We start from the raw sequence: 27,439 nt of genomic DNA on the forward strand, positions 1-27,439 counted from the left end.
AGCTGCCAAAGTTGTTGTTGGGAACAATATACCCACAGTTATACTTATTTTGAGGCCACAAGTTAGAGTTTTTTTCCCCCAAAATGTCAATTAGCAAGACAACCCCTGTAAAGGAATGGTTCTCCAGGTGGTGGCCACAGACCATTTCCCTGTCCTCATCCTTTCTGGCTGATTTTTGGTCACTTTTGCATTTTGCCAGTGCCCTCACCACTAGAGGTAGCATGAGGCGGTGTCTGCAACCCACTGAAGTTGCTCAACTGCTGCACCTCATCCATGAGGATATGGACAATGCATGCTGTGGCAAGAAGGTATGCTGAGTCTCCCAACACAGTGTCAAGAGCATGGATGAGATACCAGGAGACGAGTCATTACACCAGGAGATGTGGTACATCAACAACCCAGCAGCAGGACGCCAGAGCCCTACAAAATGACCTCCAGCAGGCCACTGATGTGCATGTTTCTGCTCAAACTCCATGAGGGTGGTATGAGGACCCGACGTCCACAAGTGGGGCCTGTGCTCACAGCTCAACACCGTGCAGCCCGATTGGCATTTGCCAGAGAACACCAGGAAACGCCATTTGCGCCCCGTGCTCTTCATGGATGAGAGCAGGTTCACACTGAGCACATGTGACAGACGTGACAGAATCTGGAGACGCCGTGGAGAAGGTTCTGCTGCCTGCAACACCCTCCAGCATGACTGGTTTGGCGGTGGGTCCGTGATGGTCTGGGGAGGCATATCATTGGAGGGCCACACAGACCTCCATGTGCGAGCCAGAAATATTCTGACTGCCATTAGGTGCCGGATGAGATCCTCAGAGCCGTTGTCAGACCATATGCTGGTGCAGTGGGCCCTGGGTTCCTTCTGATGCATGACAATGGTCAGCCTCATGGGGCTGGAGTGAGTCAGCAGTTCCTGCATGACGAAGGCATTGGTGCTATGGGCGTGCCTGCCTGTTCCCCAGACATGAATCCCACCGAGCACCTCTGGGACATCATGCTGCTGTGTTTCTTTCATTCACATTTTACATTTACTTACATAATCACATGGTTAACTTTGATTGTGTTGCATTTCTTATTCACTTTTCATTTGACAGTGGTTAATACCGTGGATGAATTTTGTTTCCTGAGGATTTTTCCTCCAGTCATGCATTTTTCGGTAGAAGCCTTTATTCTTTAGGTATTTTTTAGTTTTTTTTTCTTTTGCTTATTTTCTAGTTACTTTATTTATTTATTATGTTATTAGGATTTCCTTAATTTTTCCTTTACTTCTGTAAATTTAAATGACCAATGTGGCTCACTGGTAGAGCGAGTCGCCTTTCTGGCTATATAAATACAGACCATTTACCATAAAATACGTACATTTGTATACACAACAATGGTTTTAAGACATGACCTTCATCTAAAAATGATCATGTGAAAACATACATGTGATTCATTTTGGGTGTAAAACTGAGACTTCACAAGTTCATTTATAGTTCAGTTTAGTTTCCCGTTTATTAAAAGTGGACAGAGGTACTGTTTGTACACATCCACATTGGCATTCATTAGGAAAGCAACAAACCAAGTACAAATGCAGTATATACACACCAGTATACATATATTTATAAAATACATTTGTTTTCTCCCCACAGAACTGTACTATATCTTTTACTTTTTTCTTTACAATTATTAATATTAGTCATTTTTAGGAGGACTTTTACTCTAGTTATGCACACTAACACGTTGTTAGGACAGAAAAACACTGCAGAAGCTGTGGATTTCAGTCATGGAAAGCAAAACACTTGACTGCATCTACAATATTCAGATGTCCATGTTTGCACACAGTCCCCTGCAGAAATGGTTTACAGCCACAAAACGCGAGCATCGACGGCACAGGCACCAGAGAAATGAGCATAACCCACAACAAAGATGTGCTTTGGTCGGTGTAACAGACACATTCAACTGAGCAACATCTGGAAGCACTCCAAAGACTTTTTCTCTCTGAAAAATAAGTTTGTCCTTGGAGGCTTGATTGAGGAATCTTCAGATCTTTTGAAAAACTAATTTCATTTCTGATTCATCAGCTTCTTAAATATGAATATTTTCTTTGCTCCATGTAACAAAGAAATCATTAAATCTGAATCATTTTGGTTTGTGGACAAAACAAGACATTTGAAAACATTAGGGCTGCAACTCACGATTATTTTCAGAATTGATTAATCTGTCAATTATTTTCTCGATTAAATTGAGTAATGGTTTGGTCCATAAAATATCAGAAAACGTTAAAAATCAGTATTTGTCAAACCAGGAAATGATGCTGTTCTCTAATGTCTTGTTTTGTCCACAAATCAAAATTATTCAGTTATGATTGTTATATGGAGCAAATAAACTAGAACATATTCACATTTAAGAAGCTGAAACAATAAGAAATCTTAGCTTCAAAACCGATTAAAAATAGTTGTATAGTAGTAATCTATTAATAATCGATTAATCGTGTTTCAGCTCTAGAAAACATAATTTTCAACATTTTCTGACACTACTCGAAAATAACAAATCGACAGATTAATCGATTATGAACATTATCATCAGTTGCATCCCTAATTTGGATGAACATCTTGTCAAGGGTTTGTTGTATGTAAGGCTGCACACAAATTAACCAATTATTAATTGATTACTAAATAAATCGACAACTATTTTGATAAACAAATAATGTTTGAAAATCGTATGATTTTTCAGCTTCTTAAACGTTAATATTTTCTAGTTACTTTGCTTCATATAACAAAAACAAAAATCAAAACTTGATTATGAAAATAATCATTTGTTGCAGCCGTAGTTGTACAGCATGTACAGGTTTGTTGTGGAGGAGTAAAAGTGACAATGTTTCTTTATTTTAGTGTAAATCAGGCCGAGCATCTTTGGACAGACAGACAGACAGGTGTTACATTTGTGGAACGTATACATGAATTCACACTGATTTTAACAGTGAAGCAGCTTTAAATGAACCATGTTAAGGGTTTTCTTTCGCTCCTCTGTGATGAACTTCATGCTTCTTTCCATCACTTTGGACGAGACAGTTTTTCAAAGTGAAGCAGTTTGATATGGTTAAGCCATTTTTTAAGCTATGCATCACGTCCATCAGGATTGTTTTTTTTTGGAAACACGTCCCTGAATTTGACTGCTCTGACAATTTTGCAAGACGAACACATTATGCACCTGTGCAGGCGAAACGTTTACGAGGACCGAAGCTGCACTTTACAGCGATCTGACACGTACACAACGTTAGGATAGCACTAAAGGACAAAGTGGTGCTTTGTGATGACAAGTCTGTAAAGAATTTTAGGGCTTCATTATGATGGAACAGGGCCGACTTCCGTTTTCTGAGAGGTGTCAGGATTAAAAGGTTAAAGCCATAACTTCAGCACTCTGAGGGATGCAGTTACGAAAGCAGAGATGTATCAAGCCGTATGTTCTCGGGCCATCAAAGTCATGGATGATAAAGGTTTCGTCTTTTCACTGTCTCATTCATTACTTTCTGTAGGAAAGCGTCAGCCATGCATTCTCATACACATACCAATTCTGTACAGCGTGTCACTGGATGTCAGTTTATAATTGAATTATCATTTTAAGTATTTCAATAGCACACCTCTAGAGACAGCTTATTAAACACCAGTGTGGTAACAGGATGAATAGTTTTGTCCCAAAAAGATAATAGTTGTTTCTTCCTGTGACTCCAGTAGAATAATAGTGAAGAATATCATAATTTCATTCCCTTGCTGCACCTGCTGTTCACCGTATATGTTTTATACATTACTGCCATCTTGTGGACACATATGTTTTTACAGCTTGAACAAAATTAAGTATATTATTATGAAAGTGGTAAACAATTTGAAAAATGACCTCCTGTTCTTGCAAGTACTGATTTCACAAGATTTGTTCACCTGTTTCAAGCCAATTAACGATAAATAAAAATTGGATTTTAGTTTACACCGGTCCATTTTGACTGGGGCTAAGATTTGTCCAGTGCTGACAGAAGCTGCAAGCGATTCATCTTTATCTGTATCAGCCATTCCTAAACCAAAGAACACTAATCGAAAGTTCTACAAATCTCATGTGACCAACACCTTTAATCTCAACTCCAATCAACACACACATGCTGTCCTTTTCCCACGTGAAAACTATTGCCCATCAACATTTTGTATAATGCAAGTCATTTAATACATATATATGACTTCATGTTAGCTTTTTTAATTGATTCAGAATAGTTAATGATTACTTCTTTCCTAATTACAAAACTGAAAATGACTATTCATTTTTAATGTACCACCTGCAGTACCTGCACAGCCCACAGAGGGGTAGCAGACACCAGCTGGACAGTGAAGATGCCTCTCATTTTATTCACTCAATTACTATAAAATTACAGAAAATGTCTGACATGACCAGTCATTTAATTTGCGTGAGTTTTATAAACGACAGCACTGAAACCACCTCTGAACTCTCTTCATTTATCAGCACTGATAAGTTTTTCACAGTAACCCTTACCCTAATAAAAATCAATTAAAGTTAAGTAGCCCAGACCTGAGGTGGTAATACTTCACATGGTTCAAAGATATTTGCAAAATAATTTAAATATTGTGTGCTCTGAAGAAGAGCTGCGATGATGAATCCATTACTGATCGATAACTAAATAGATCTACAATTAATTTTAATTGGTTTGAATGTTTGTTTATTATTTAATAATTAATACAAGTCCTTTGTTTTATTTTCATCTACATATAACAAAGAAATTATTGAGACTGAATAATTTTGGTTTGTGTACAAATCAAGACATTTGAAAACCTCATTTTGAGGTTAGAAAAAAACTGGTTAACATTTTTCAACATTTTCTGGACCAAACTATTACTCGAAAATCCTTGACAGAGTAATAATTCTGGTTAGTTGAAGTCCCAGAAGTTTCTCAACCTCAGGTTGAAAACTGAACGAGATGAAGACAAGAAAGGGAACACATCACACACACACACAAAAGGAACAAGCAAACAAGAGCTTTGATTTACTCTCCATTTAAGTTATTTTAAAAAGGCAGGTTTTTTCTTTTTTTACCAATAAAAGTTGTGGCATAAAGTGAAGCATAACTGCAGAACAGGAATAAATAGCTGAAATCACCAGTTTCTCCCTCACACATTCACAGCTTTCTTTGTGATCCTCTCTGTCAAAGTTAGTCTGTGCTTTTTTTTTTTAAACCCCCCTCAGTCCTCAGCCAATCCAATCTCAGCGAGCCCCTGCTTTATTTTGGTGCCTCCAACCATCGCAGGTCATGTGACAGTTTAAACGGTGGTGTCTCACGTGTGGTTACTGCTATTAGTTAACAGTCTCTTTGTGGGCGAGTCTCTTACTCTGTGGGCGACACAGTGAGTGTGGACAGGCACTGCGCCGGGCAGACACACCACGTCAGGCTCACTGAAGGTGTTGTGGCACAGATGGCATCCCTTCTTTTCAGACACCAGGATTTGTTTCTTTCGTTCTTTCAACTGGAGAAAACAAAGATATACGACAGGAGGTTAAAGGACTAATGGGCACAAAGACAACACCCTATTATGACCACACAGCACACTAGTGGCGAGCATTGTTGCCTTGCAGCAAGAAGACCCGGGTTTGTGACCCAGTCCGACTGAGGGCCTTTCTGTATGGTTTGCATGTTCTCCCTGTTTGCACATGGGAGTTCTCCGGGTTCTCCAGTTTCCTCCCACAGTCCAAAAACATGCAGAGGTTAATTGGACACTCTAAATTGCCCATAGGTGTGAATGTAAGAGTGTATGTTTGTTTGTCTTTATATGTTGACCCTGTACTACTTTTATTGATTAATCAGTTAAAATGTTTTGTATCACTAAAACTAATTATTCGATTGTTCTGTGAATATTTTCTGGGTTCTTTGCTCCAACATAGAAATCATTAAGACTGAATAATTTTGGTTTGTAGACAAAACAAGACATCATCATTTTGAGGTTTAAAAGAAATTGGTCGACATTTTATGGACCAAACAATTATCAATAAACCAAGAAGATAAGAGAACATTTAAAAAAAAAAAATTAAATACATTTAACAGTTAGAGGAACTATGTTGCACATTTATTATATCTTTGTTCTCTCACATGTGTCTTACCCGATCATGTAGCAGTTGCAGGTTTTCAGAGTGAGCTAACCCCAGAGCAATTTGGGAAGTGCGGCAGGCATGCATACTGGCCCTGACTGCTCGACCCAGGAAGGGCCGCAGCAGCTGCAGTGACCAGCTTTCAGGGAGTAGCCGTAGGACACGGATGGCGTCAAAAACCTCGCCGTGACGGTTCAGGAGGTCCACTGCTGCCATCTCCAGCTCTCCACTGCCCCCTGCTGCTGCTGCATGGGACTGTCCACGGTGGCTCCCATCAAGATACACCCCCAAGAGCAGGTGGAAGAGCCGCTGTTGGTAAGCAGAGTCCCGACAAGACGAGGCCCATAAGCAGAAGGCCTCAGCAGAGCGGAAGTCTCTGAGCTGGTGTACCAATATGTGCAGAGCTCTCTCAGGCTCCTCCAGTTTGCCATGTAGTGTTGCGCGTTCTAGCAGCAGCTGTTCACAGTTCTCCATCTTATCTAAACAGAGCAGAGGAACACAACATATCAGAAGTAAAAAAAAAAATTAAATAAACGACTGCAGAATGATATGTCCATATGATCAAAATCAACAAGTCTTTGATTTAGAGGACTCTCCGGAAATCAAGTCAGCACTGCAATCATGATCTGCTGCGAAATGTGTGTCACGATTAAGATTATTATTTTACATCATTTCTGTTCAAAAAGACAGGAAACTCACAAATCACCATAAAAAGTACATACTGCAGTTCTGAGTCACTAAATAACTTCATTAAAATCCTGAATAAGCTGGTTCAAATACTGTAAAACTGCTTTTTTCCAGAGTTTACAAAGAAAAAAAACAAACATTTGTCTCACCTAAAAGTAACTGTACACGGTATAGGTTGGACTCCCTGAGAAGGGCTTGAAGCCTCTCTCTGGCTGTGGTCAGCTGCACCTCATCTGTTGGTGACTGTGATTGCAGTGACAAGACCCTCTCCAGGTACAACATAGCCAGGTGTGTGTGGAACTTCTCTTTCTGTGGCCACATGCAGACACAGGAAAGAAAACATGAATTCAATTAACTTTAGGAAGCTGCTAAAAAGACTACATCCTTCTGTTATACCAAAAAGACGATTCATACATTGATTACAAATAATAATATTTAGGTATAATTTTCATTATGTCAATTTGCCACAAAGATAATGGAAAATAGCCTCAAAATTAATCAGATCATCCTAGCAGAGGGGACATCTTTGACCACACCTCCATAATACCTTCTGACATGTCTATGAAACGGTTTGCTTATTATAGCCTTAAAAATAATATTACAAGTTTTTTTTTGTAAAGGAGAGTGACAATATGCTGTAACTACACACTTAAAATAAAAAATATCTACAGTTTATGATCGGCATTACTTGATCTTAAAATATACTCATTACCTTTCATGTCAGATAATACCTGATTGTTTATTTGGATTTTAAATGTTAAATGAAGGATATTCACGTGTTAGAAACAAGGAAATTGCCTATACACAGTCAAATTCTGCTGATGATACCCAAAATCTAAGCTCAAATGTCACGATATAGATACAATATCGATATATAGACCAGCCATATTGAGATACAAACCATGTATGGTTTGAAATGAGATTTTGATTGTATCACTACAAATTAAATTTCAAAGTATCTTTTGAGTCGGTGCCAAAGTCACACAGTGCTACCAAAGCCCATGTCGTTACACCAGGAATCCACATCAGATTTGTGTGTCCGGACACCCAAATCTAACTAGACAACTTCCAAAAAAAATGCGGACAGCCTCTCATAAAGATGAAATATATGACCTCAAATCTTTCAAGACTACCCTAGAGTCTAAGCACAACTTGAACCTGAACCAGGGTCTTCCAGTTCTCTCTCACTACATCATTATTCATTCATTAACCACTCTCATTGACAGCAGACCCATTCATTTTTTCACTCTACCTGTATCCTTCTCTCAAGCACCAGGTATTCCAAGTAAAGAAGCAGCGGTTGGCTGTGTTTTCCAAGGTACGTGATGACATCATCAGGGTTTAATTGCGACACATCCTTACTGAGAGGCCTCTTAGTAAAGATATGCATGCCTATCTGCAAACAAGAAGGGAAAGGTTACTACTACAGCTCTACCACTACACAATACCAGATCAGTTTTAGGTACTGGCAAACCTACAGTGGGGTCTTTCAGCAAGGCCCAGTCTGCATACGTCCATACAAGGTCCAGATTGGAGCAGGAGGAGAGAAAGTCCACAATATACTCATAAAGGTCAGTTCTTGTGGAATCCTGCAGATCCCCATCTGCCAAACGAATCCACAACTGACAGCAACATGAACAAAGGAAAAATATTAAAATCCTTTGAGGTTGATTCTACAGTGAGGACCAGTAACAGGTCATTTGTAAGCATACATACCTGAAGTGCTGCTGAGTCTTGACCATTATAATGATAGAGCAGCCCAAGTGCAAAATATCTACAGAGAGGCAGAGACAAGACCAGCAAATTAACAGTGTCGATGTTTCCTCAACACTGTTGTTGGAACAACATATCTGCCGAGTTCCTTTAAAAAAAAGTGTACCTAAAATAATTGATGTTTTTGCAAAAAGGTGGTCAAATAGTATATACACACCAAAATTTTGATATGATTCAGATTTTTCTTCTGTCAGCTCACTCACATTTTGTAAATTCAGAAAAATAAACTATTAGAATTTATATTTGTGAAAACATTCATAATTTACAGTATTTTTCCAAACCTACTCTATGTCTGAAATAAAAATGAAAGTGTACACACTTGTGATATTTTTCTAGCCACGGGATGCTGTCTGTCAGCAGGCAGGTGTTGTCTGAAGCTAGAAGGTCTAGAAGGCTCTCGTGATCCTGTTCAGCATACAGTTTTAACAACGCTGTGTCCACATCCTCTCTGCAAACGTTCACCACCTCTGTGTTTCGCACCTGTGCGTGAGGATAAAGACAACCTTCTGTGATTACCACCAACTATAACTTATGACATGTGAGTGAAGTTAATTTACTCCATTTACCTCTCCCAAATAACTGATGAGGAAGTTCTTGTACAGCAGCACTTTCTCCTGGTCACCTTGAGCCAGGTGGTTGAGATCTGCAAACTCATGGAGAGGAGGGTGGCAGCGAGTGAATGAAGAGGAAGCTGGCAGCAGGAGTGGGTAGAGAGAGATCAGCTCTCGCACATCCAGCTGACCCTTCCTGAAAATATAATGATATGGTCCCAAAAAAAAGTTTAAATTTGTAATAATAGAACACTATGTACATATATATTTTTATTTCTTTGGATTCAATATCACATTATCTAAGGACAGATTAATGAAGACACATCAATCCAACGATTTTCTGATAATAAGTAAACTTTCAAACAGGAAAACAAACAGTTCATACAGAAGAGACTAATTTTAAATGTTTGATTAAAAAAAAACTTTTTCCACTTCATGAGTGATATTATTAATTAAAATAAATAAATACATAAGTAAATGAATGAATGCGTAAATTAATTAATTAATTACCAGATGAATTTCATGATCGCTGTCAAAGGTGTAAAATGTATTACAACATTGATTTCACTTAAAATTATTATTAACAGCTCAATGTGTGTATGTGAGGGTCAAATGCAGCCAAAAATATTATTTAAATGGAAAGGTTCAACAAATTAGAGCAATATAAATGTACAATATACATATTAAGGAACATAAAGACAGTTCTAGGAAAATCTTGGGCTTGTACATTTTAGTTTATTCTCATGACCAGAAAAATCTGTTTACCAAAAGCTGGAATATCATCAAACACTAATTGAGCATCTTACCTGAAGTGTTCTCTTGCTTCTTGAAACTGAAGTTGGCTGAACTGTATGAAACCCACCTGCTGAAGGATTCTTTTGTGCAAAACCTGTTAATGCAGACAGTCACAATATATCAGACTCTTGTGGATTTCTTGGTGCTGCTCAAATGCCTTATCCACACGAAGAGGAACTTTTCTCTATACAATCTTTTCGTTTTAGTTCTTAAACTAAGACGCTGTCTTCCATAAAGACAGCATCAGAATGAAGAAAACCAGGGTGTCTCAGGAAAGCCAACAGACCAAACAATCTCCAAGCACAAGAAGACGATGACAAAGAGAGCTGCAGTGAATGCAAGCACAAGATAGAGGTGGGATTATGACATCACTGTTTCCCAAAGTAGCTGCAAAGAGTAATCGATTACTAAATTATTCACCAACTATTTTGATGACCAATAATTGGTTTGAGTTTTAAATTCTCAGATCTTAACTTATTAAATGTTATTATTTTCTGGTTTGTTTGCTCCATACAACAAATAATCCTTTAAAACAAATCATTTTGGTTTAAAGACAAAACAAGATGTTTGAGAACATCATCATTTCAAGGTTTGGGACACATTTTTCAACATTTTCTGACCATTTATGGACCAAACGATTGATCGAGAAAATTGCAGCCCTACATCTGATGCACGTCTCCATAATAATATAATTCGAAAATTAAAAAATTGATAATAATCGAGTGCTGTAATTACTGTATTTAATTTTTTTAATGCACGTGTTAAAACGTGGCGACTCAAGCCTGCTCTGCCCATCCACATGTGAAAAACAAAATGCTTGCTCACGTACGACCCTCGCAGAACAATAAAGTTTTCTGAATCACAACAATCTCGCGATAATACACCGATGGAGGTCACCACTCCTGACCATCTAAAAAGCCGTGTGTGGAAAGTTTTGGGCTTTCATCACAGGGAAAAATACAAAAGTTAAATTGAAATGTTTTCACATTTTAATTAAAAATTTGAATATAATTCGGATATTAAAAATAATAAGGAATGGAATTCGAATGGGATTATAGAGGAAGATTGACAGCCCTAATCTCCATCAAAAATAATGTCAGTTATGTGATTCAAATCACACTGATAATCGTTACTATAATACCAATATCATTATATGGTCTATGATTCACATGCCGCGTTATCTTAACCCACTTAAGCTCTTAAAATGAAAACACATCGTTTATTACCTGAAACTTGTCTTTGGGAATATTCCTCTGTGCTCCCTCTGTGAGGGTAAGCGCCTCCTCCACTCTGTGACTGGCCAGTAAGTCTTGGATCTGTCTCTCCAGTGGCAAGGGCACCAGGACATAGACTGCTTTAGTGGAGGCCAGTATTACCTTCCCTAAAGAACAGACAATATACGTTCAAGTAGCCAAAAAATTTATGATATTACCAGGAAGCTGCTTAGTTTTAATCCTGGCCTTTACGAGGCTCAATTACGAATGACGACACACATACTAGGAGGTAAAAAACATGTCATAACATGGTTCCAGAGTTTGGTTTCTGAGAATCAACTACAAGAATACATTTTACTTTTGACTTATGTGCCTCCATTCATAGCTTTTCATTTTCAGTTGCTTGCCTTTTTTAAAAAAGCTCTAGTGAGTAATACTACTGTCGTGAAAATGGTCTGTAATCGGAAATACTTGCTCACACTTCAAATCCCATTAAGAGTCCAGTGAACAGCTCTAGATGTCTTAAAGTCAATTTTTATAAAAAATTGTGTGGTCTCAGCCCAGCAATCCAAGGCAATGTCTTTTTTTTATCCCTGGAATATTTAATAACAGAGGAGGTCTCTCTTGCTCCGAGGACACAATTAAGAGTGAAATTTCTTCCTTTTAAACTATCAACTGAATATAAGATGGACAATTTAAAGGTTAACTCCTTCCACATCATGTTACATGGGTGAAAAGGATTTTGCAGCTCCACACAGAAATGCTCACAGTTTCATAAATGTCCTTGGTTGATGTCACTTGAACCAGTGTTGGTGCTGGTGGAGTTAAAAAAATAAATGCATTTGCCAAATATTTGACAGCATTCTAAGTTTGTCTAGTCAATATAATAGTAAGTGTTACAGAAATTGCAGCAGAGTTAAAAAAGTTATATTATTATGTTTATTTATATTATGAACAAACATAGTTTGATATCTTTAAAAATATAAAAACTTTTGAATGGGAAGAACAAACAAAACTTCAACAAGAATGTCAGGAAAACAATTGGTATAACTGGCATAAGCTCTGGGTTTTGAATGGAATAAAAGAAATCTTTGGTCTTATTGACCATTGTCCCCATCTAATCTGAAAAAACAAAATGATTACTCTTTATGCCGATTATTTTTGATTGGTTTCAACATTAATGTGATAATACCTTCAAAGTCTTGCAGAATGTGCCCATCTCTGAATGACAGGGTCTGTTTCAGCTGTTGATCCAACATGCTATGGATAGTGATGAAGTTCTCATCCAAGGCCACCACATATGGAAAACATACAGCGGCACCAATCACGCCCTCTGACCAGTTGACTGGAGCCCGCTGAGATACCCCCTCTGCATTGGCAAACATTCCTAAAGGAAAAATGTGGATATCATATAGTCTCAAATAATTAATATGCTACCAGGTACAGACACATACAAAGATAAGTAATATTAGCAATAAGGATGGCACAATATCACTTTTTGTCCGATACCAATTTCACAACTGATACTGTCATTTTAGACTATGATGCTGCTAATAACACATTTCAAGCAATTTCAAATACATAATTCACCCACTGTGTAACAAATATTCTCTCTCAAACAAATAAGTAGCCCACAACATGACTCAGCAAAAATACTTTTGTATTTACATTATTAAAGTATGTGCATAGTAAAGTAAGCGATATATAGGATTTCTGGATCGTATCGGATTTTACATTTTTATCCTTCATATATCCGATCCAGTGATTTTGACCAGTGAGAGACAGATACTGATACAGAGTATCATATCGGCTCATCCCTAATTAGTAAGCTGGTTTTGAGAATCAACGATCAATGATCTGCAGATTAACCAATATTTCTAACTTACCTAGACCACCAGGTGCTGCTAAGAGGAACTCCTCCCTGCCAATCCTCTTTAAAATGGGCCTCCTCTCTTCACTGTTGTAAGGGAAGAGGTCTTGGGAGGCTCCAGAGTTGTAGTTCAGGATCATGTATTGTGTAGCAAGGGCCAAGCACAAGAAGTACCCATCAAGACTTACAGCACAGGGCTGCTCAGGAGTGCTCACGTCTTTGACCAGTTGGACTCTGTCCTCATATACCATGTAAATCTGCACTGTCCGCCGCTTGGAGGAGAGAACACACATTTCCACACAGAAGGGATCACCATTTACTGGGTTCTCATTAATGCAAAATGCCGTCACACCTCTGATCTTGGCTCCACCCCCTGCCGCTGAAGGCACAGTCTCCAATGTCACCATATCGATGAGAAACACTATTCCATCACAAAGCACTATCAGACGCTCCAAGGCAGAAGCAGCCCGCAGCTCAGCAACTGGTTTCTTGAGGCCCAGGTATTTGTGCAGCAGCTTTTGAGCCGAGTAACTCAGTTTTCCTTTGGAGGAAGTGACTTCGTCCAACAGGAAGTGGTGGATGAAGCAGTCATTGGTACCCACGTACAAGTGCTTCCCACAACATTCAATGCACTCGATGTTGATGCGAGCCTTGTCGCCCATGAGGAGATCTCGCTCCACAGCGGGGACAAGCTCAAACGCCTTCACACTCATCTCAACAAAGGCATCTACACTAGATGACACAAAACAGGCAAAAGTCAACAAGACTGCAAACAAAATGAATGTATAAATATGAAAAAAATATACTGCAGACCACGTTATAATACATTTTGATGTTATTTCACTGTCATTATGAGAAGACTGACTGAAAAATGAGTGTTCTTCATTCAGAATAACCTCTTCAGCTATTTACCTTTGATGGTTTTAAGTTATTTATTTGTGGCTAACAGCTTGCATAAGTGTGATGAGTATTAATTAATAAGATTTTAATACAAGATAAGAATTTATCACTACCCTGGACATTCTATATCACAAACAGCAGTCATTCAGTTTTATTTCCTGATGGACAGTAAGGGTTTATGTCAAGTAAGGCAATACTGTCAATAATACTTTTTTTAAGTCCCCTACCAAGCATGTATTGACATATTAGACAGTTAAGAAATGGTTCACATGACAATGTTTTGATAGTACTTACAGTAGGTTTTAATGCATTTTAAACAATTACCTCTGTGGGCAAGGCTGATTGCTAATTGATGCTTAACAAAGTGAACTTAGCACGCAAATGGGATCAAGTTTAAGAAATTTGGAAAATATCATTACATAGAGCACTGCTAAAATGTAGTGATAGCTAACAGCATTCACGTTAGCTTGCTTACGATGCCCATAAAGGCCAACAACGGCAACAAGATAAAGTTGGCAGGTAAACAGTGAGGGGGGATAGAGTGCATGTAACCCTACATAACGTTTCATGCTAAGGAAGCCATTGGCGGTTTTAGTACATAAGTTGAGGTCTAGGCCAGCTAGCTAAGCAAGCTAACGTTAACTGAAAGTGGCTGTTCTCCAGTGGTGCCAATGCTATCAAGCTAATTTAAGCTAGGAAACAGCACGTCCTCTGTGCGCCTAAATAAAGGCTTATTATTAATGTGTTCATACAATCTACAATGCTACATTACAACACTGGTGGAGTGTAATGTCCGAGGAAAGCAACTCATTTCCAAACGACCTCACTTCCCTTAACGTGATGATCTGTGCAACAGCTCTGTACCTAGTTTCTCCTGGAGCTTTTAGCATACGTACCGCTGAAGACAGCGCACAGGACAGCAGACGGGACCACCGCTAACTGGTAAGCCTTACTGCTACAGCAGGCACAGCATATAGTTACACCTGCACAGTGCTGTACCCATGCTGTTGTGGTCGGCACCGCACTGTCAAGCGTAAATTATGGCTTGAATGGTAGCGTTGGCTCCTTCCTTGGCCGAATTAAACACCGCCCAGTCACACTGAACTCCTGCTGGCTGCCTGTGATTTAGAGCTGCGTTCAAGACTATCAAGAAAGCAGGAAAGTTGAAGATTTTCAACACATTTCAAACTGGCTTCTTCATATGTTCAGTAATCCACATATAAATACGCATATGGCTGTGTAAACGGATTTAAGGAGGATAATCCGCCCATTCACTGTCCCAGAAAGTTAGAATATTGTTGCAGAAAGTAGTACTCCGTACTGTCCTCAAACGCAACTCAGTCGCTTTTCACCCAAGATGCACCTGTCCAACTGCCTGAGAAAAGCCATTTTGTTGTGCTAGCTAGCTATATGCTAAAGAAAGCCACCAAAATATTAATCTGTTATAACAACGCTACATATGTCACGTATAGGTTTTTGTTGCTGCCGCTGAACACATACATTGAATTCGTTTTAAACTGGAAATAGTCCAGACTGGCATGGTCAAGCCTAATAAGCCAAAGTGTTTTGGAGAAGACGAAAACTGAGCTAAAGTGTGTTATCATACTGTTAGCTTGTTTATGTGCACACCGCAGTTATGTTTTGTGGTTAATTGAGCTCACGTTAGTCAGTGCATGTTTGAATGTGTTTCAAGTAGACTGTGGCTGTTTGAGTCGTCAACAAATATAGTTTTGCCTTACGAAGGGACTATTTTGTTTCTGTATAATAAACAGCGGTGACAGCAAGACCTAGCAGTAACTTAGCGAAATACGGACTATACATCGTTAAGCCAAAGTGCTAATCTGATAATGGCAGAGGACACCCGACAGGAGAAGAGGGCCAGCTTCTCTTCTCTATCGGAGCACAACACCAACGGGCTGGCCAGAACGTCAGCTGTGGCCTCCGGCAAAAGTGGCGCTTCAAAGAAGTTAGTGATCAAAAATTTCAAAGGTAGGACTCAGCATGCAACTTAACTTTGGGCTCATTCAGTTAACATGTCTGTCTCTGGTTGTATGTTTTGACAGCTATTAGTACAAATTATTGAGTTGCCTTCTCAGGTTAGTGTTTAATTCTAACCAAGCTCCTCGCAACATCTGTTTGCACATCTGGGTTTTGCACATATGAGGTAACCACTGTCCAAAGCATCATCCCCTCAGGTAATGACCACGTGATGGAAATAATCATAAGTCATCAATGGAGAGTTTCCATATTTTGAAAGACGTCTATGTTTTACTGTCCCAAGTTTTCGCACAAACTTCACCTGTAGTGTTTGCAAATCAGATTACATACAACCAAAATTGGAGAAAACACTCACAGAGCACAACCATCCACCAAGGCCACTTGTTTCCTAAAGTGTCAAATACATTCCTCTATCTTACAAGGTTAACAATCGATTTAAATACATATTGAATGTTGATCACCATCAAAATGTAACAATTTCCTGCTTGGATGATAACCTACATCCCCAGAAAACTCAATCCTGTTATGCTGAATACCATATACTGTACCTTTAATGTCCCACAAAGGGGAAATTCCCAGTATTACAGCTGCAAGAGATAGTCACAGTGGTAATGTTTTCAGTTGTTTTGTTTTCTCTACAAGATCTCTATATATCATTCTGTTTTAACAAAAATATCTTTGTTATATGGAGCAAACAAACAGAGATTGACAATATTATTCACATTCGAGATGCTGAAAAAGAGAGAACTTGTCTTAATTCATTCATTCAGTCATTGTCTAGTGCTTTATCCCTCCACATGAGGGTTGTGGTGCCACTGGTGCCAATCCCAGCTGACATAGGACGAAAGGCGGGGAACACTCTAGACAGGTTGCCAGTCCATCACAGGACCACACAGAGACAAACAGCCATTCACTATCATATTCAGACCTATTATCAATTTAGAGTGTCCAGTTAACATCTGTGGGAGGAAGCCATAGAACCTGGAGAAAACCCACACACACATAAGGAGAACATGCAAACTTCATGCAGAAAGGCCCTTGTTCCTGACTCCTGACAGAAAACTGACTCTGTGCACTATAAAAATGTCAATTTACAAGCTAACCTGTGGGTCCAAAGTTTGTCATTTGCAATGTGCCGTAGTTCATTGTCAGTTATTCCATTAATGTTTATTTTTCCAAGACAGAAGCAATACTGCCTTGTGCAGCAGCAGTTGTAATGTTACTCAAAAGAGTTTAAAAGTAATCACACACTATTATTAAAATATGTTTTTAACTTTAAGCATTGGCAGAGGCCTTATTATAAAAACTGTCACTGGACCATAAACATTTAGAGCTGATTATTTCCACATGTTGAGCTTATTATGTGTGGGATCTATCTAAACTTTATTGCTGGCTTTTTTGTAACAGACAGGCCAAAACTAGCAGAGAATTACACTGAAGACACATGGCTGAAGCTACGGGATGCAGTGGGAGCCATTCAGAACAGCACATCTATAAAGTACAACCTGGAAGAACTCTATCAGGTTTGTGTCTCTCTCTGAACAACTGCAGTGTCATGTTTCATTATGATTAAAACAAACAGTTGAAATAGAATGCTTACTTTTCTGGGGGGGTTTTATGAAAACCTTTTCACTGGGTCACGACTCGCGTTGGCAGGTTTGTGTATACATAAAGAAAAGCAACATGTAGGCCTGTGATGACCAAAATGTGATTGGAAGGTACAGCCTGCAGGAACTTACTGGAGGAAGAAGCAGTTTCTGGCAGCCTGCCAGAAATAAAAAAACAAACAAAAACAAATTGAACTGTGATTAATAATTGTCAACTGTGGGGGGCAGCATCAGACAGAAATTTTAAAAATTCCAAAAGTCTTCACAGCATTTTCTGCATACAAATGTATTTACCATCTTCAAAAATATTAATGGAATGCATAGGCATCTATGTGTATTTACAATGCATTATTGCTGTTTGTTTAAAATTATGAACTGTCTGTGTCTCATGTGTTCTTATCTCCTCTCTTCTGAAACTAGGCGGTGGAGAATCTGTGTTCTTATAAAGTTTCCCCTACTCTGTACAAGCAGCTACGACAGGTCTGTGAAGATCACGTGCAAGCTCAGATCCACCAGTTCAGAGAATATCCTTTTTGTCAAGAGCTGTGTAAGGTGAGATGTGTGTCAAATCCACTGCATACTGAGCTGAGGACGAATGGGAGACATAAACTTTCTCATTTAATGGTTTTTCGTTATTTTCATGACTCAAGGTGTCTGTGGGGTCTTAAAAAGTATTAAAATTTGATAAATACATTTTGGGGAAATTAAGGCCCTTAAAAAATATTAAAAACTCTTAATTGCGATTTCATGAGGTATTACATTTTGTCTATAGAATTTGACTGCAAAAAGTATGCATGAATTTTCCTCTCCGTGTTTGTTAAAATTAACGATGCACATGCTTGCCCTGCAAGATCGGCTCGAGGCATCTTGCGACAGTGAACGCGCTCCTCCTAGCACAAAATTATGTACAAAATCACACAAAATAAACTCCAAAATCATCAGACATGGGAAAATGTAAGTTTGCGGACTCCTGGTTGGTGATCCCTGAATTTCAGCAATGGCTGAAGCCTGTTGCTGAGAACTACCGGGAGGCATTTTGTATATATTGCAGAAAGAAGATAAGTGTAACCTTGATGGGCATCAATGCTGTTCGAGCTTTGTTCCTTTTCAGCTTATGAGTTCCTTTGTATGGTTGTGCTCTATAGATTTAATTGCAAACTAAAACTGTTTTGTAAGTTAAATATGTGTTGCTGATTACAGCTTGAAGTGGCGATAAGGTCTTAAAATATTTTGAGAAGATCTTGAAAAAGTCTTAAAAAATTCTTGAAGTCTTGAAATTAACTTCAGGATTCCTGCATATACTCTGTGACTATTTAAATTGTAGGTTCTCATTGAAGGCACCAAAACTATGAATGAACACATTATAAGTACAAATTATGTAGTAAACAAAAACGTGTGAAATAACCCAAAAAACATGTTTTATATTTTAGATTCTTCAAAATAGCCACCCTTTGCTTTGATTACTGCTTTGCACATTCCTGGCATTCTCTAGATGAACTTCATGAGGTAGTCACCTGAAATGGTTTTCCAACATTCTTGAAGGAGTTCCCAGAGATGCTGAGCCTGTATGTTTTGAGTAATTTTACACTTTTTTGTTTACTACATAATTCCATATGTGTTCATTCATAGTTAGTTTTATTGCCTTCAGTGAGAATCTACAATGAAAATGGTTACGAAAATAAAGAAAAACTATTCAATGAGAAGGTGTGTCCAAACTTTTGACTGGTAGTGTAGGTGTCCTGCTGTTGATAGCCTTTGCTGCTGGTATCTCGTTTTGATAAAGGCTTTATGTAGGCTACAGACATTCATAAAAATGTAACTTAACTGAACCTACAATAAATATAAAACTAGGAGGCAGTTGTACATTGTAGTTAATCCAGCACAATTGAGCAGCAGCTGTGATTGGTAGTTGCTGTTAAGAGGCTTCACTTATTGTAAAACAGCAGCTGCCAATCAAAACATGTAATGATTGATTTACACATTGTCTCCACTAACAAACTTGTCTGTGAAAGAAAATTTGGGCACTGCAGAATTATTCCAATTTCCTACAAATCTTTGTGCAATAAAACAAGCACATTTGCACCAGTCACTTGTACATGTTGGCTCCTTCAGCACTTAAAATTCCCTACCTAATATTACTGCTATTCATTATCTGTTATTGTTTTTATATTGCATTGTTTCCCCTACCATTATATTAGGCACCCCTCGCCCCCCTTGGAGGTCAATGTTAATTTTCAATTCAACCAAAAATATCAGCATTTTTCAACTCCCAGTACAGAAAATAGCCAAAGTACATTTAGACTCGCTTGACCATACACTGTGTCTGTCTTCATTTTGCAATTTGGATTAAAAAAACAATATATTGTTTAGCTCTACCATCAACATTCTGGCATGTTTACATGTTGTTTTTTTGGCTTCTCCCATTCGGGGTCGTCACAGCAGATCGTCTTGTCCTGTCCCTTGTCTCCTTTTCTGTTACTGCAACTGTCCTCATGACCTCAAGTTTATTTATTGATGTTTAATATCTTTTTTTTCATGGACATATAATTATGGTTGTAGATTTTATGATTTGCTTTAAAAAATTAAAACATCAACGCAAATCAGAAATTTGCCACAAATAATGCTCTTTAAGTTTTTAATTTTTAATTTAATGGCATGAGTGAGTAAAGGAAAATGAAAATTCCTTAACATGAATTTCACAGAGTCTTTGGACAACCTTTCCTTCCTGAAGCGAATGAATCGCTGCTGGCAAGACAACTGCAGGCAAACCGTAAGCTGCTTTAATATTTATCAGACATACTCATCAAAACTGCACTTTGTTTAGTTTTCTGTTTTGAAAAGAATCCAATATTTAGACTGTTTCTGTTTGTCTTTACAGATAATGATCCGAAGTATCTTCCTCTTTCTGGATCGTACATACGTGCTTCAGAACTCCCTTCTTCCCTCCATATGGTAAAATAACATGTTTTTAAATTGCTTAAATTTGCTAATGTATACTTTGGAGGCTAATGTTATGTATATGATGCAGGGACACTGGGTTGGAACTGTTCCGCACCCACATTGTGAGTGACAGTGCAGTGCAGAAGCGCACTGTAGATGGCATTTTGGAGCAGATAGAGCTGGAGCGGAATGGGGAGACTGTGGATCGCAGTCTGCTCAGGAGCCTGTTGGGCATGCTGTCAGACCTGCAGGTACCTAATTGCTTGTTCATCATCATCAATCAGAACATGGACATGTGACATCATTTTTGATCTCCTGTTTGTCTCACATTCTCTCAGGTTTACAAAGATTCCTTTGAGGAGAGATTTTTGATCGAGACCAATCGTCTGTACGCAGCAGAAGGACAGAGGCTAATGCAGGAGAGAGATGTGAGTGAACCAGATCTGCATGTTATATTATCACGTATCATCCATCAGTCACCTGTTATATGCTCTCAGCTGGCAAACTGAATAGGTGTGTTTTTATATGTCCAGGTGCCTGAGTATCTCCATCATGTGGCTCGACGGTTGGACGAGGAGAATGATCGCATTATGAGCTATCTCGACCAGAGCACTCAGTAATTTCTTTTATGTTCAATTATGTTATATTAACGTTGAGGAAAAACTTCACTATTATAATATCTAATAATGCTCACGTGCATATCAAACTTAAATGTAAACATAAAGAACTATAGTTCCTTTTTTTCCCAGTCAGTTTATGTTGCATGGGTTGTACCTTTTTTTTTTTTTTTTTTTTTTTTTAAAAAAAAAGAAAGATTTCATTTATTTTGTTATATATTTGAATTTGAATTTTGATGAGTCACTCAAAAAGGTATCAAGGGTCATCTTTATTAAATGCCCTTTATGCTTTGTGTTTATTACAGATATTTTCATGTTAGGCTCCTAGAGTGTTATCTGAGATACGTTTTTACTCTCTCACATGACTGACAATTTAAAACCTACAAGGCCATTATTTATTTATTTATTAATTTTTTAGTTTTTTTGTCTACTGTAAACACGTGGCCGGGATATTTTGTTGATACTCCATTTGTCATGTGCTTAACTAATGGATAACTATTTGGTTGATTTTTTTAAGATCAGTGTGCACATTTTTGTTAAATATCTATGCACCTATTTTAACTTTTGAATCCACTTTCTCATTTTCTTCATGCTTTTTTCTCTTTTTTTCACAGGAAACCACTTATTAGCTGTGTTGAGAAACAACTTCTAGGAGAACATATGACTGCAGTGCTACAAAAGGGTAAGTATGTATGTTAGGTTAGCATGTAACATTTGTGAAGTTTATAGATTCACAAAGTTTTAACCCTCCCAGACCAGTATTTGTTCCATAAATGTTGTGTCTATTTTTTAAAGTATATAGAATCTATATGCATATGCATGTTTTTGTGGCAGGTTTGAGCATCCTGCTGGATGGGAACCGTGTGACTGAGTTAGCCCTCCTCTACCAGCTCTTCAGTAAAGTGAAGGGAGGACTTCCCACACTGCTGCAGTTCTGGAGGGATTACATCAAGGTAGATATAAATCTATATACACACTCACTGTAGCTCAACAAACATATTCTGTGTGTTGACAACAAACAAAAAGCATGGTCATTTATTATATGTGTGTGCAGATAAGTGTACTGTTAAATATAACACTTAACTGTCTGTGGTCTTAGAGCTTTGGTGGAGAGATTGTATGTACTCCAGAGAAAGACAAGGACATGGTGCAAGACCTGCTGGACTTCAAGGACAAGATGGACAACGTCACACAGTGTTGCTTCACACGGAATGAGGGATTCATTAATGCCATGAAGGAGGCCTTTGAGACTTTTATCAACAGAAGGCCCAATAAACCGGCTGAGCTTATTGGTAGGCTAGCCCCAGAAATTATGCTATTTCATTTAATTTTGAACAACCAAAGCACATTTTTATTGTGGTTTTGTGAATGCCAGATTTTGATTTGCTTTGTTGTTTCCCATCCAGCTAAATATGTGGATTCTAAATTAAGAGCAGGGAACAAGGAGGCTACAGAGGAGGAGCTCGAGAGAATCCTGGACAAGATTATGATAATCTTCCGTTTCATACATGGTCGGTTACACTTGGAACTGCATGTCTTTTAGCATGTTTGCTTTCTCAGTAGTTGACTGTTACTAATTAAGGATGGACATGAGTATTCCATAATTCCTATTTTAAAAAGATACAGAACAAATGTTTTTTATCATAAAAACAAATCTTCCTACTCCAGTGATGACCTAATTTGTGGTGCAACTATGATCACAAGGTGGCAGCAGCAATAAGCATTTAGTTAGAAGTGATTTACCAGTTTTATTGAATGCATGCTGCAGATCCGGCAGAATATTTGAATGCATCTCATTACCTGCTCCCCTGTTAGCTTATCACACTGTGAATCCTGCATTACTTCCACTACCTCTCATGCACTAGAGTTTAGAATATTCAGTTAATAAAGCCATTGAATATTTGAACACTTTTGCTACAAATTCCCATCACTAATCACTTTGAAGTTTGTTTCACTTTGAGGTTTATTGATTTGTGTTTCCTCCCTCTAGGAAAAGATGTCTTTGAAGCTTTTTATAAGAAAGATTTGGCAAAGCGTCTGCTAGTTGGAAAGAGTGCCTCTGTTGATGCTGAGAAGTCCATGCTCTCCAAGCTCAAACATGGTAAATCTTTGACATTTCATCTTTTTGGCTTTTTTTTATTTTGTTTTTTTATTGTCAATACAGACAGATAGATATATAAATAGTTCCATGGGCCATACTTGATGTGTGTGTACAGTGTGTGATGACTGATCTGCTGGGCCTCACATTGTACCTCTGTTGTTCATACAGGAAGAGTGTTGCTGATATGTTTTTCATTAGCCTGGCTGGTAAAGTCACCTCCCACTTCCATGATGCGTGACCAGTGAAAATGTGTTTGTACGCAAATGGATAGACCTATAACCAATCAGACCAATGATCCGTCTGATACATATGCAGAGTGACGGAAAACGTGTCCACAAACGTGCTTGTTGTAGTTTTCTAGGAGCAATGACTATATAGTTGTTGGCCAAACTGGCATCCTTGTCAGATGTGTCTGCAGAGCAAAATCAAAATCTCTAGCAGACTTGGTTCACCCAGGCTAGTTTTACAAAGGGTATGCTTTTGAAATTGCCATAAATACTAAACATTGATTAAATGAGCCTCTTATCAACTAAATGCTAGAACTCTACTGTTGTTCCTCAGCCAGACCTGCAAACATTTTAAAATAAAAGGAACAGTTGGTTGTAAATGCAAATTATCAACCAATCACATGGCACCCACTCACTGGATTTAGGCAAATTGACATGGTCAAGACAACTTGCACCTTGCATCTTTGTTGGTGCCATACAGGTCTGGGTATTTTAGAAACTTTCATGCACAATCATCTCTAGGGTTTAAAGAGAATGACTCATAAAAGAGAAAATATCCAGTGGAGCGGCAGTTCTGTGGGAAATACTGCCTGGTTAATGCCAGAGTTCAGAAGAGAATGTTGAGCCTTGTTCCAGATGATTAAAAAAGGCAACAGAAACTTAAATAAACACTCAACAGTAAGAATCAAGGTATGAAGAAGACCACTATTGAACATACAGATGGACTTGAAGCTTGATGCAGTCCATTTAATAATGAACTATTATATACGTATTTGGTGTAAGCTGTTTTTCCCTCAATTGGAAAATGTGTTCTGTACTGTATATATACTGAATTTTTCTCTAAAATGTAACCTAGCATTTGAATGTGCTTGCAGAATGTGGAGCAGCATTTACCAGTAAGCTCGAGGGAATGTTCAAGGACATGGAACTGTCCAAAGACATCATGATCCAGTTCAAACAGGTACGTGAAGTCAACAACAACAACAACAAACACTTTGTTGGGTCATTAAATGGGTAATTTGTCATCCATAATAAATATGATATTTCTACTTAGTATATCCAGAACCAGAGTGAACCAAGCAACATAGAACTTACAGTCAACATCCTCACTATGGGATACTGGCCTTCATACATACCCATGGAGGTTCACCTGCCCTCAGAGGTAAGCTGCTTCTTTTATATACTGTGACAAGTTGTGTTGTTCTAAACAAGGCTGTCGCTTACTCTGCTGTTTGTGCCCTCTGTGTGATGCAACACAGTAATCACAATATCATCAGCACCAATAACATCTTCTCCTCTCTCTGGTCCTCACCCTTGTGCTACATAATCTCTGTAAACAGATTCTGTGTGTGAATATGCTGAATCTCTTTGCATCGCCTTCTTGTTCCCGTCTCTAGATTGACCGGCCAGGTTTAGCTTGTCAGTGTTTGTGCAGGTTTTATTCCTCGAGGAAAAAAAAAAGATTACGAGGCCAACACTGGTGGTTGGAGGGTGTCAAAGTTTGTTTGTCAAAACTTGCTCGCTATCAGTGAAAAGTTACAAGTCACATGATCCTGTATAAAAGGATATGAAATCTAATTAGAACATCTTTTCACAATATTTTTTAATTGCAAAATGGCCGGCGACGTGTATGGCTGAGTTTATATGAATTCAAGCCTGTGAAATTAAGCTTTCTGAATGTCTATCTGCCACGATTTTGGTATTTCTGGTGTAATTTTCTAGCAAATGGGAATATTGTTTACTAGCATCAATTAATATTTTAATGGGAAAACAATCGTTTAAGCAAGACTGCATGTAAGTTTCAACTATCATAATAAATAGCATCCAAGGCTAAATTGGCAGAAGCTCTTCAATTCAGAAGCTCCTTTTTACCAACTGCCATTAGTGCAGAGTACCGTCAACACTCAAGAAGAGAGGAGAGCTTGTTTGGTTCAGGAGCTTGAACTTTTAGACAGTTTGAAGATTTGGAAGGCCCTGTTTGTTTGTAAACAGTCGTAGCTGTTTGCATTTGCCTATTTGAATATTTTTAATGTCACATCATCAATGACACATTCTGATCGGTAAGACATGCCAGAAGCAAAACAAATCTACCTTGGTCCGCGCTATGGCTCAGTGAAATTCCCTGGCTGCATTACAGTGTGCAAATAAATCACCTGTTCAAAGGCTGGAATTAAAATATGCACTCAAAATAACATTTAAGTTAGTTATTTGACCCACAGATCTGCTGTATTTTAATGACTGGTGATGAATCTGGTCATTAACTGATCCTTGAAAGACTGTGTTAAGGACACCTGTGTTTCACATTGACTTTCTCTGTGTTTTGGTAGATGGTAAAACTCCAGGAGGTGTTTAAGGTGTTCTATCTGGGCAAGCACAGTGGACGGAAGCTACAGTGGCAGCCAACATTGGGCCACGCTGTATTAAAATCCGAGTTTAAAGAGGTAAATACTTGAAGAAAACTAACAGGGCGCACAGAAGAGAAATAACTGATGGACAAATTGGAGCTACTGACTACTTTCTCCTGCAGGGTAAGAAGGAGCTGCAGGTCTCGCTGTTCCAGACACTGGTTCTGCTGATGTTTAATGAGGGAGAAGAATTCAGCATGGAGGAGATTCGCACGGCCACCGGCATAGGTTACACGCGTCTTAACATATGTACTACAACTATTTCTTTGTGGGAGAGAGGTACTTACTATATCCCACCATCAATTTGTCTTGTGCATAGAGGAAGGAGAGCTCAGACGTACACTGCAGTCGCTGGCCTGTGGAAAAGCACGTGTCCTCAACAAGAACCCTCGAGGGAAAGATGTGGAGGATGGAGACCGCTTCAATTTAAACAACGATTTTAAACACAAACTGTTCCGCATCAAGATCAACCAGATACAAATGAAGGAAACGGTAACAAAAACAAACAGAACAGCACATTTCTTTCTCTCTCAGGCTACATCCTGCTATGTTTCATTTGAAAACAGTGTTTTAGATCAAAATGATCTGCATCCACATAACGTTTCTGATCTGTATGTCAGTAGTAACCTGCATCATGTGACGCAGGTACACTGGGAATACATGAGTCAAAATAAACAAAAAGTAGATTCTCTCTTCTGCAGTTTTCTTAGTTTCAGAAAGACCACTAACGAGAAACAACAATGGTGAAAATACATGTCAAAATAGTCCATTCTGAAAGCCTTAAAACCCGCTACTGCCCAGCTGTGATGCCATTTTTAAAACTAATTTTCCTGACAGGTGGAGGAGCAGGTAAGCACCACAGAGCGCGTGTTTCAAGACAGGCAGTACCAGATTGATGCAGCTGTGGTGCGCATTATGAAGATGAGGAAAACCCTCAGTCACAACCTCCTCGTATCAGAGATCTACAACCAGCTGAAGTTCCCCGTCAAGGTAACGCATCTTGAACTTCTAATCCTCTTTGTTTCGATTTTTTTTTTCATTCATAATTCACACTGACATGGAGAGTTAATCAGAGTCTGCCTTGTTTTCCTCTCCTCAGCCGGGTGATCTTAAAAAGCGTATCGAGTCGCTCATTGACAGAGACTACATGGAGCGTGACAAGGAGACACCAAACCAGTACCACTATGTTGCCTGAGGGGTTTTTACAGTCACAGCAGGTGACAGCGTTACAGCCCCTCATCCACCCATCCTCTAGTGCCCATTGTTTCCCTCCATCTACAATCCTGGACTCAGTGAGAGGAGAGACTCTCTACAACACTGTTCCCACCCTGTGATATCTTTAATGAGACTCAGAAATGGTGCTGGAGGAGTGACCCAGGTCGATGATTCTTGGTTTATGTGACTTCAGCTCATGCAAAACTCAACAGAAAAATAACTGGCACGTTCCTCTGTTTTTGGTTTGGTTTTTTTGCTTATCCTCTTCGGGATTGGGATTTTTTTTTCTGCACCATATTTGTTCTAAAATCAAATATTTTCTACTGTAGCTGGTTTGTCAAAAGTTTGGGGATTTTGTTTCCGATGTGTCCTCTTCATGAATGGCCGCGAAAACTGCTGAGTGTGAACCTGGTTGG

The 27,439-nt window shown here is 38.6% G+C and overlaps 2 protein-coding genes across 3 annotated transcripts; one reads left to right on the plus strand and one right to left on the minus strand.

The window, feature by feature from the left end:
* Positions 1–1,468: 1,468 nt before the first annotated feature.
* On the minus strand, positions 1,469–15,034 carry tgfbrap1 (transforming growth factor, beta receptor associated protein 1). Of its 2 annotated transcripts, none has more exons than XM_058629646.1 (13): positions 14,810–15,034; positions 13,030–13,740; positions 12,336–12,530; positions 11,156–11,310; positions 9,941–10,023; positions 9,150–9,330; positions 8,903–9,063; positions 8,527–8,584; positions 8,289–8,432; positions 8,063–8,206; positions 6,960–7,119; positions 6,136–6,602; positions 1,469–5,504 (listed from the first exon to the last, which is right to left on the minus strand). In XM_058629646.1, exons 2-13 carry the CDS (start codon positions 13,724–13,726, stop codon positions 5,316–5,318), a joined length of 2,634 nt encoding a protein of 877 aa, XP_058485629.1. In that variant the 5' UTR covers positions 13,727–13,740; positions 14,810–15,034; the 3' UTR covers positions 1,469–5,315. The 2 variants fall into 2 exon arrangements, with proteins under 2 accessions (XP_058485629.1, XP_058485628.1); XM_058629645.1 differs by having other exon boundaries at positions 13,030–13,745.
* Positions 15,035–15,277: 243 nt separating this feature from the next.
* cul4a (cullin 4A) lies at positions 15,278–27,147 on the plus strand. Its single transcript, XM_058629648.1, has 20 exons — positions 15,278–15,902; positions 17,319–17,434; positions 17,939–18,042; positions 20,219–20,288; positions 20,397–20,470; positions 20,547–20,709; positions 20,797–20,886; positions 20,992–21,074; positions 21,690–21,757; positions 21,910–22,028; positions 22,175–22,367; positions 22,482–22,586; positions 23,066–23,176; positions 24,279–24,364; positions 24,458–24,565; positions 25,731–25,844; positions 25,931–26,036; positions 26,128–26,300; positions 26,646–26,798; positions 26,908–27,147. Exons 1-20 carry the CDS (start codon positions 15,761–15,763, stop codon positions 27,001–27,003), a joined length of 2,274 nt encoding a protein of 757 aa, XP_058485631.1. The 5' UTR covers positions 15,278–15,760; the 3' UTR covers positions 27,004–27,147.
* Positions 27,148–27,439: the final 292 nt, after the last annotated feature.

Source organism: Solea solea, chromosome 5, assembly GCF_958295425.1.
Source record: "Solea solea chromosome 5, fSolSol10.1, whole genome shotgun sequence".
Classification (NCBI taxonomy): Eukaryota; Metazoa; Chordata; class Actinopteri; order Pleuronectiformes; family Soleidae; genus Solea; species Solea solea.

What these genes read in the sequence shown, in the direction of transcription:
- tgfbrap1 (XM_058629646.1), bottom strand. Translation starts at nt 13,726, where the DNA reads ATGAGTGTGAAGGCGTTTGAGCTTGTCCCCGCTGTGGAGCGAGATCTC. An exon ending in TTCCCAAAGACAAGTTTCAG is followed by an intron (nt 10,024 to 11,155) that starts GTAATAAACGAT and finishes CTGCATTAACAG; the next exon opens with GTTTTGCACAAAAGAATCCT. An exon ending in CCGTGTACAGTTACTTTTAG is followed by an intron (nt 6,603 to 6,959) that starts GTGAGACAAATG and finishes TGCTCTGTTTAG; the next exon opens with ATAAGATGGAGAACTGTGAA.
- cul4a (XM_058629648.1), top strand. Translation starts at nt 15,761, where the DNA reads ATGGCAGAGGACACCCGACAGGAGAAGAGGGCCAGCTTCTCTTCTCTA. An exon ending in AAGACAACTGCAGGCAAACC is followed by an intron (nt 20,289 to 20,396) that starts GTAAGCTGCTTT and finishes TTGTCTTTACAG; the next exon opens with ATAATGATCCGAAGTATCTT. An exon ending in TCATGATCCAGTTCAAACAG is followed by an intron (nt 24,365 to 24,457) that starts GTACGTGAAGTC and finishes ATTTCTACTTAG; the next exon opens with TATATCCAGAACCAGAGTGA.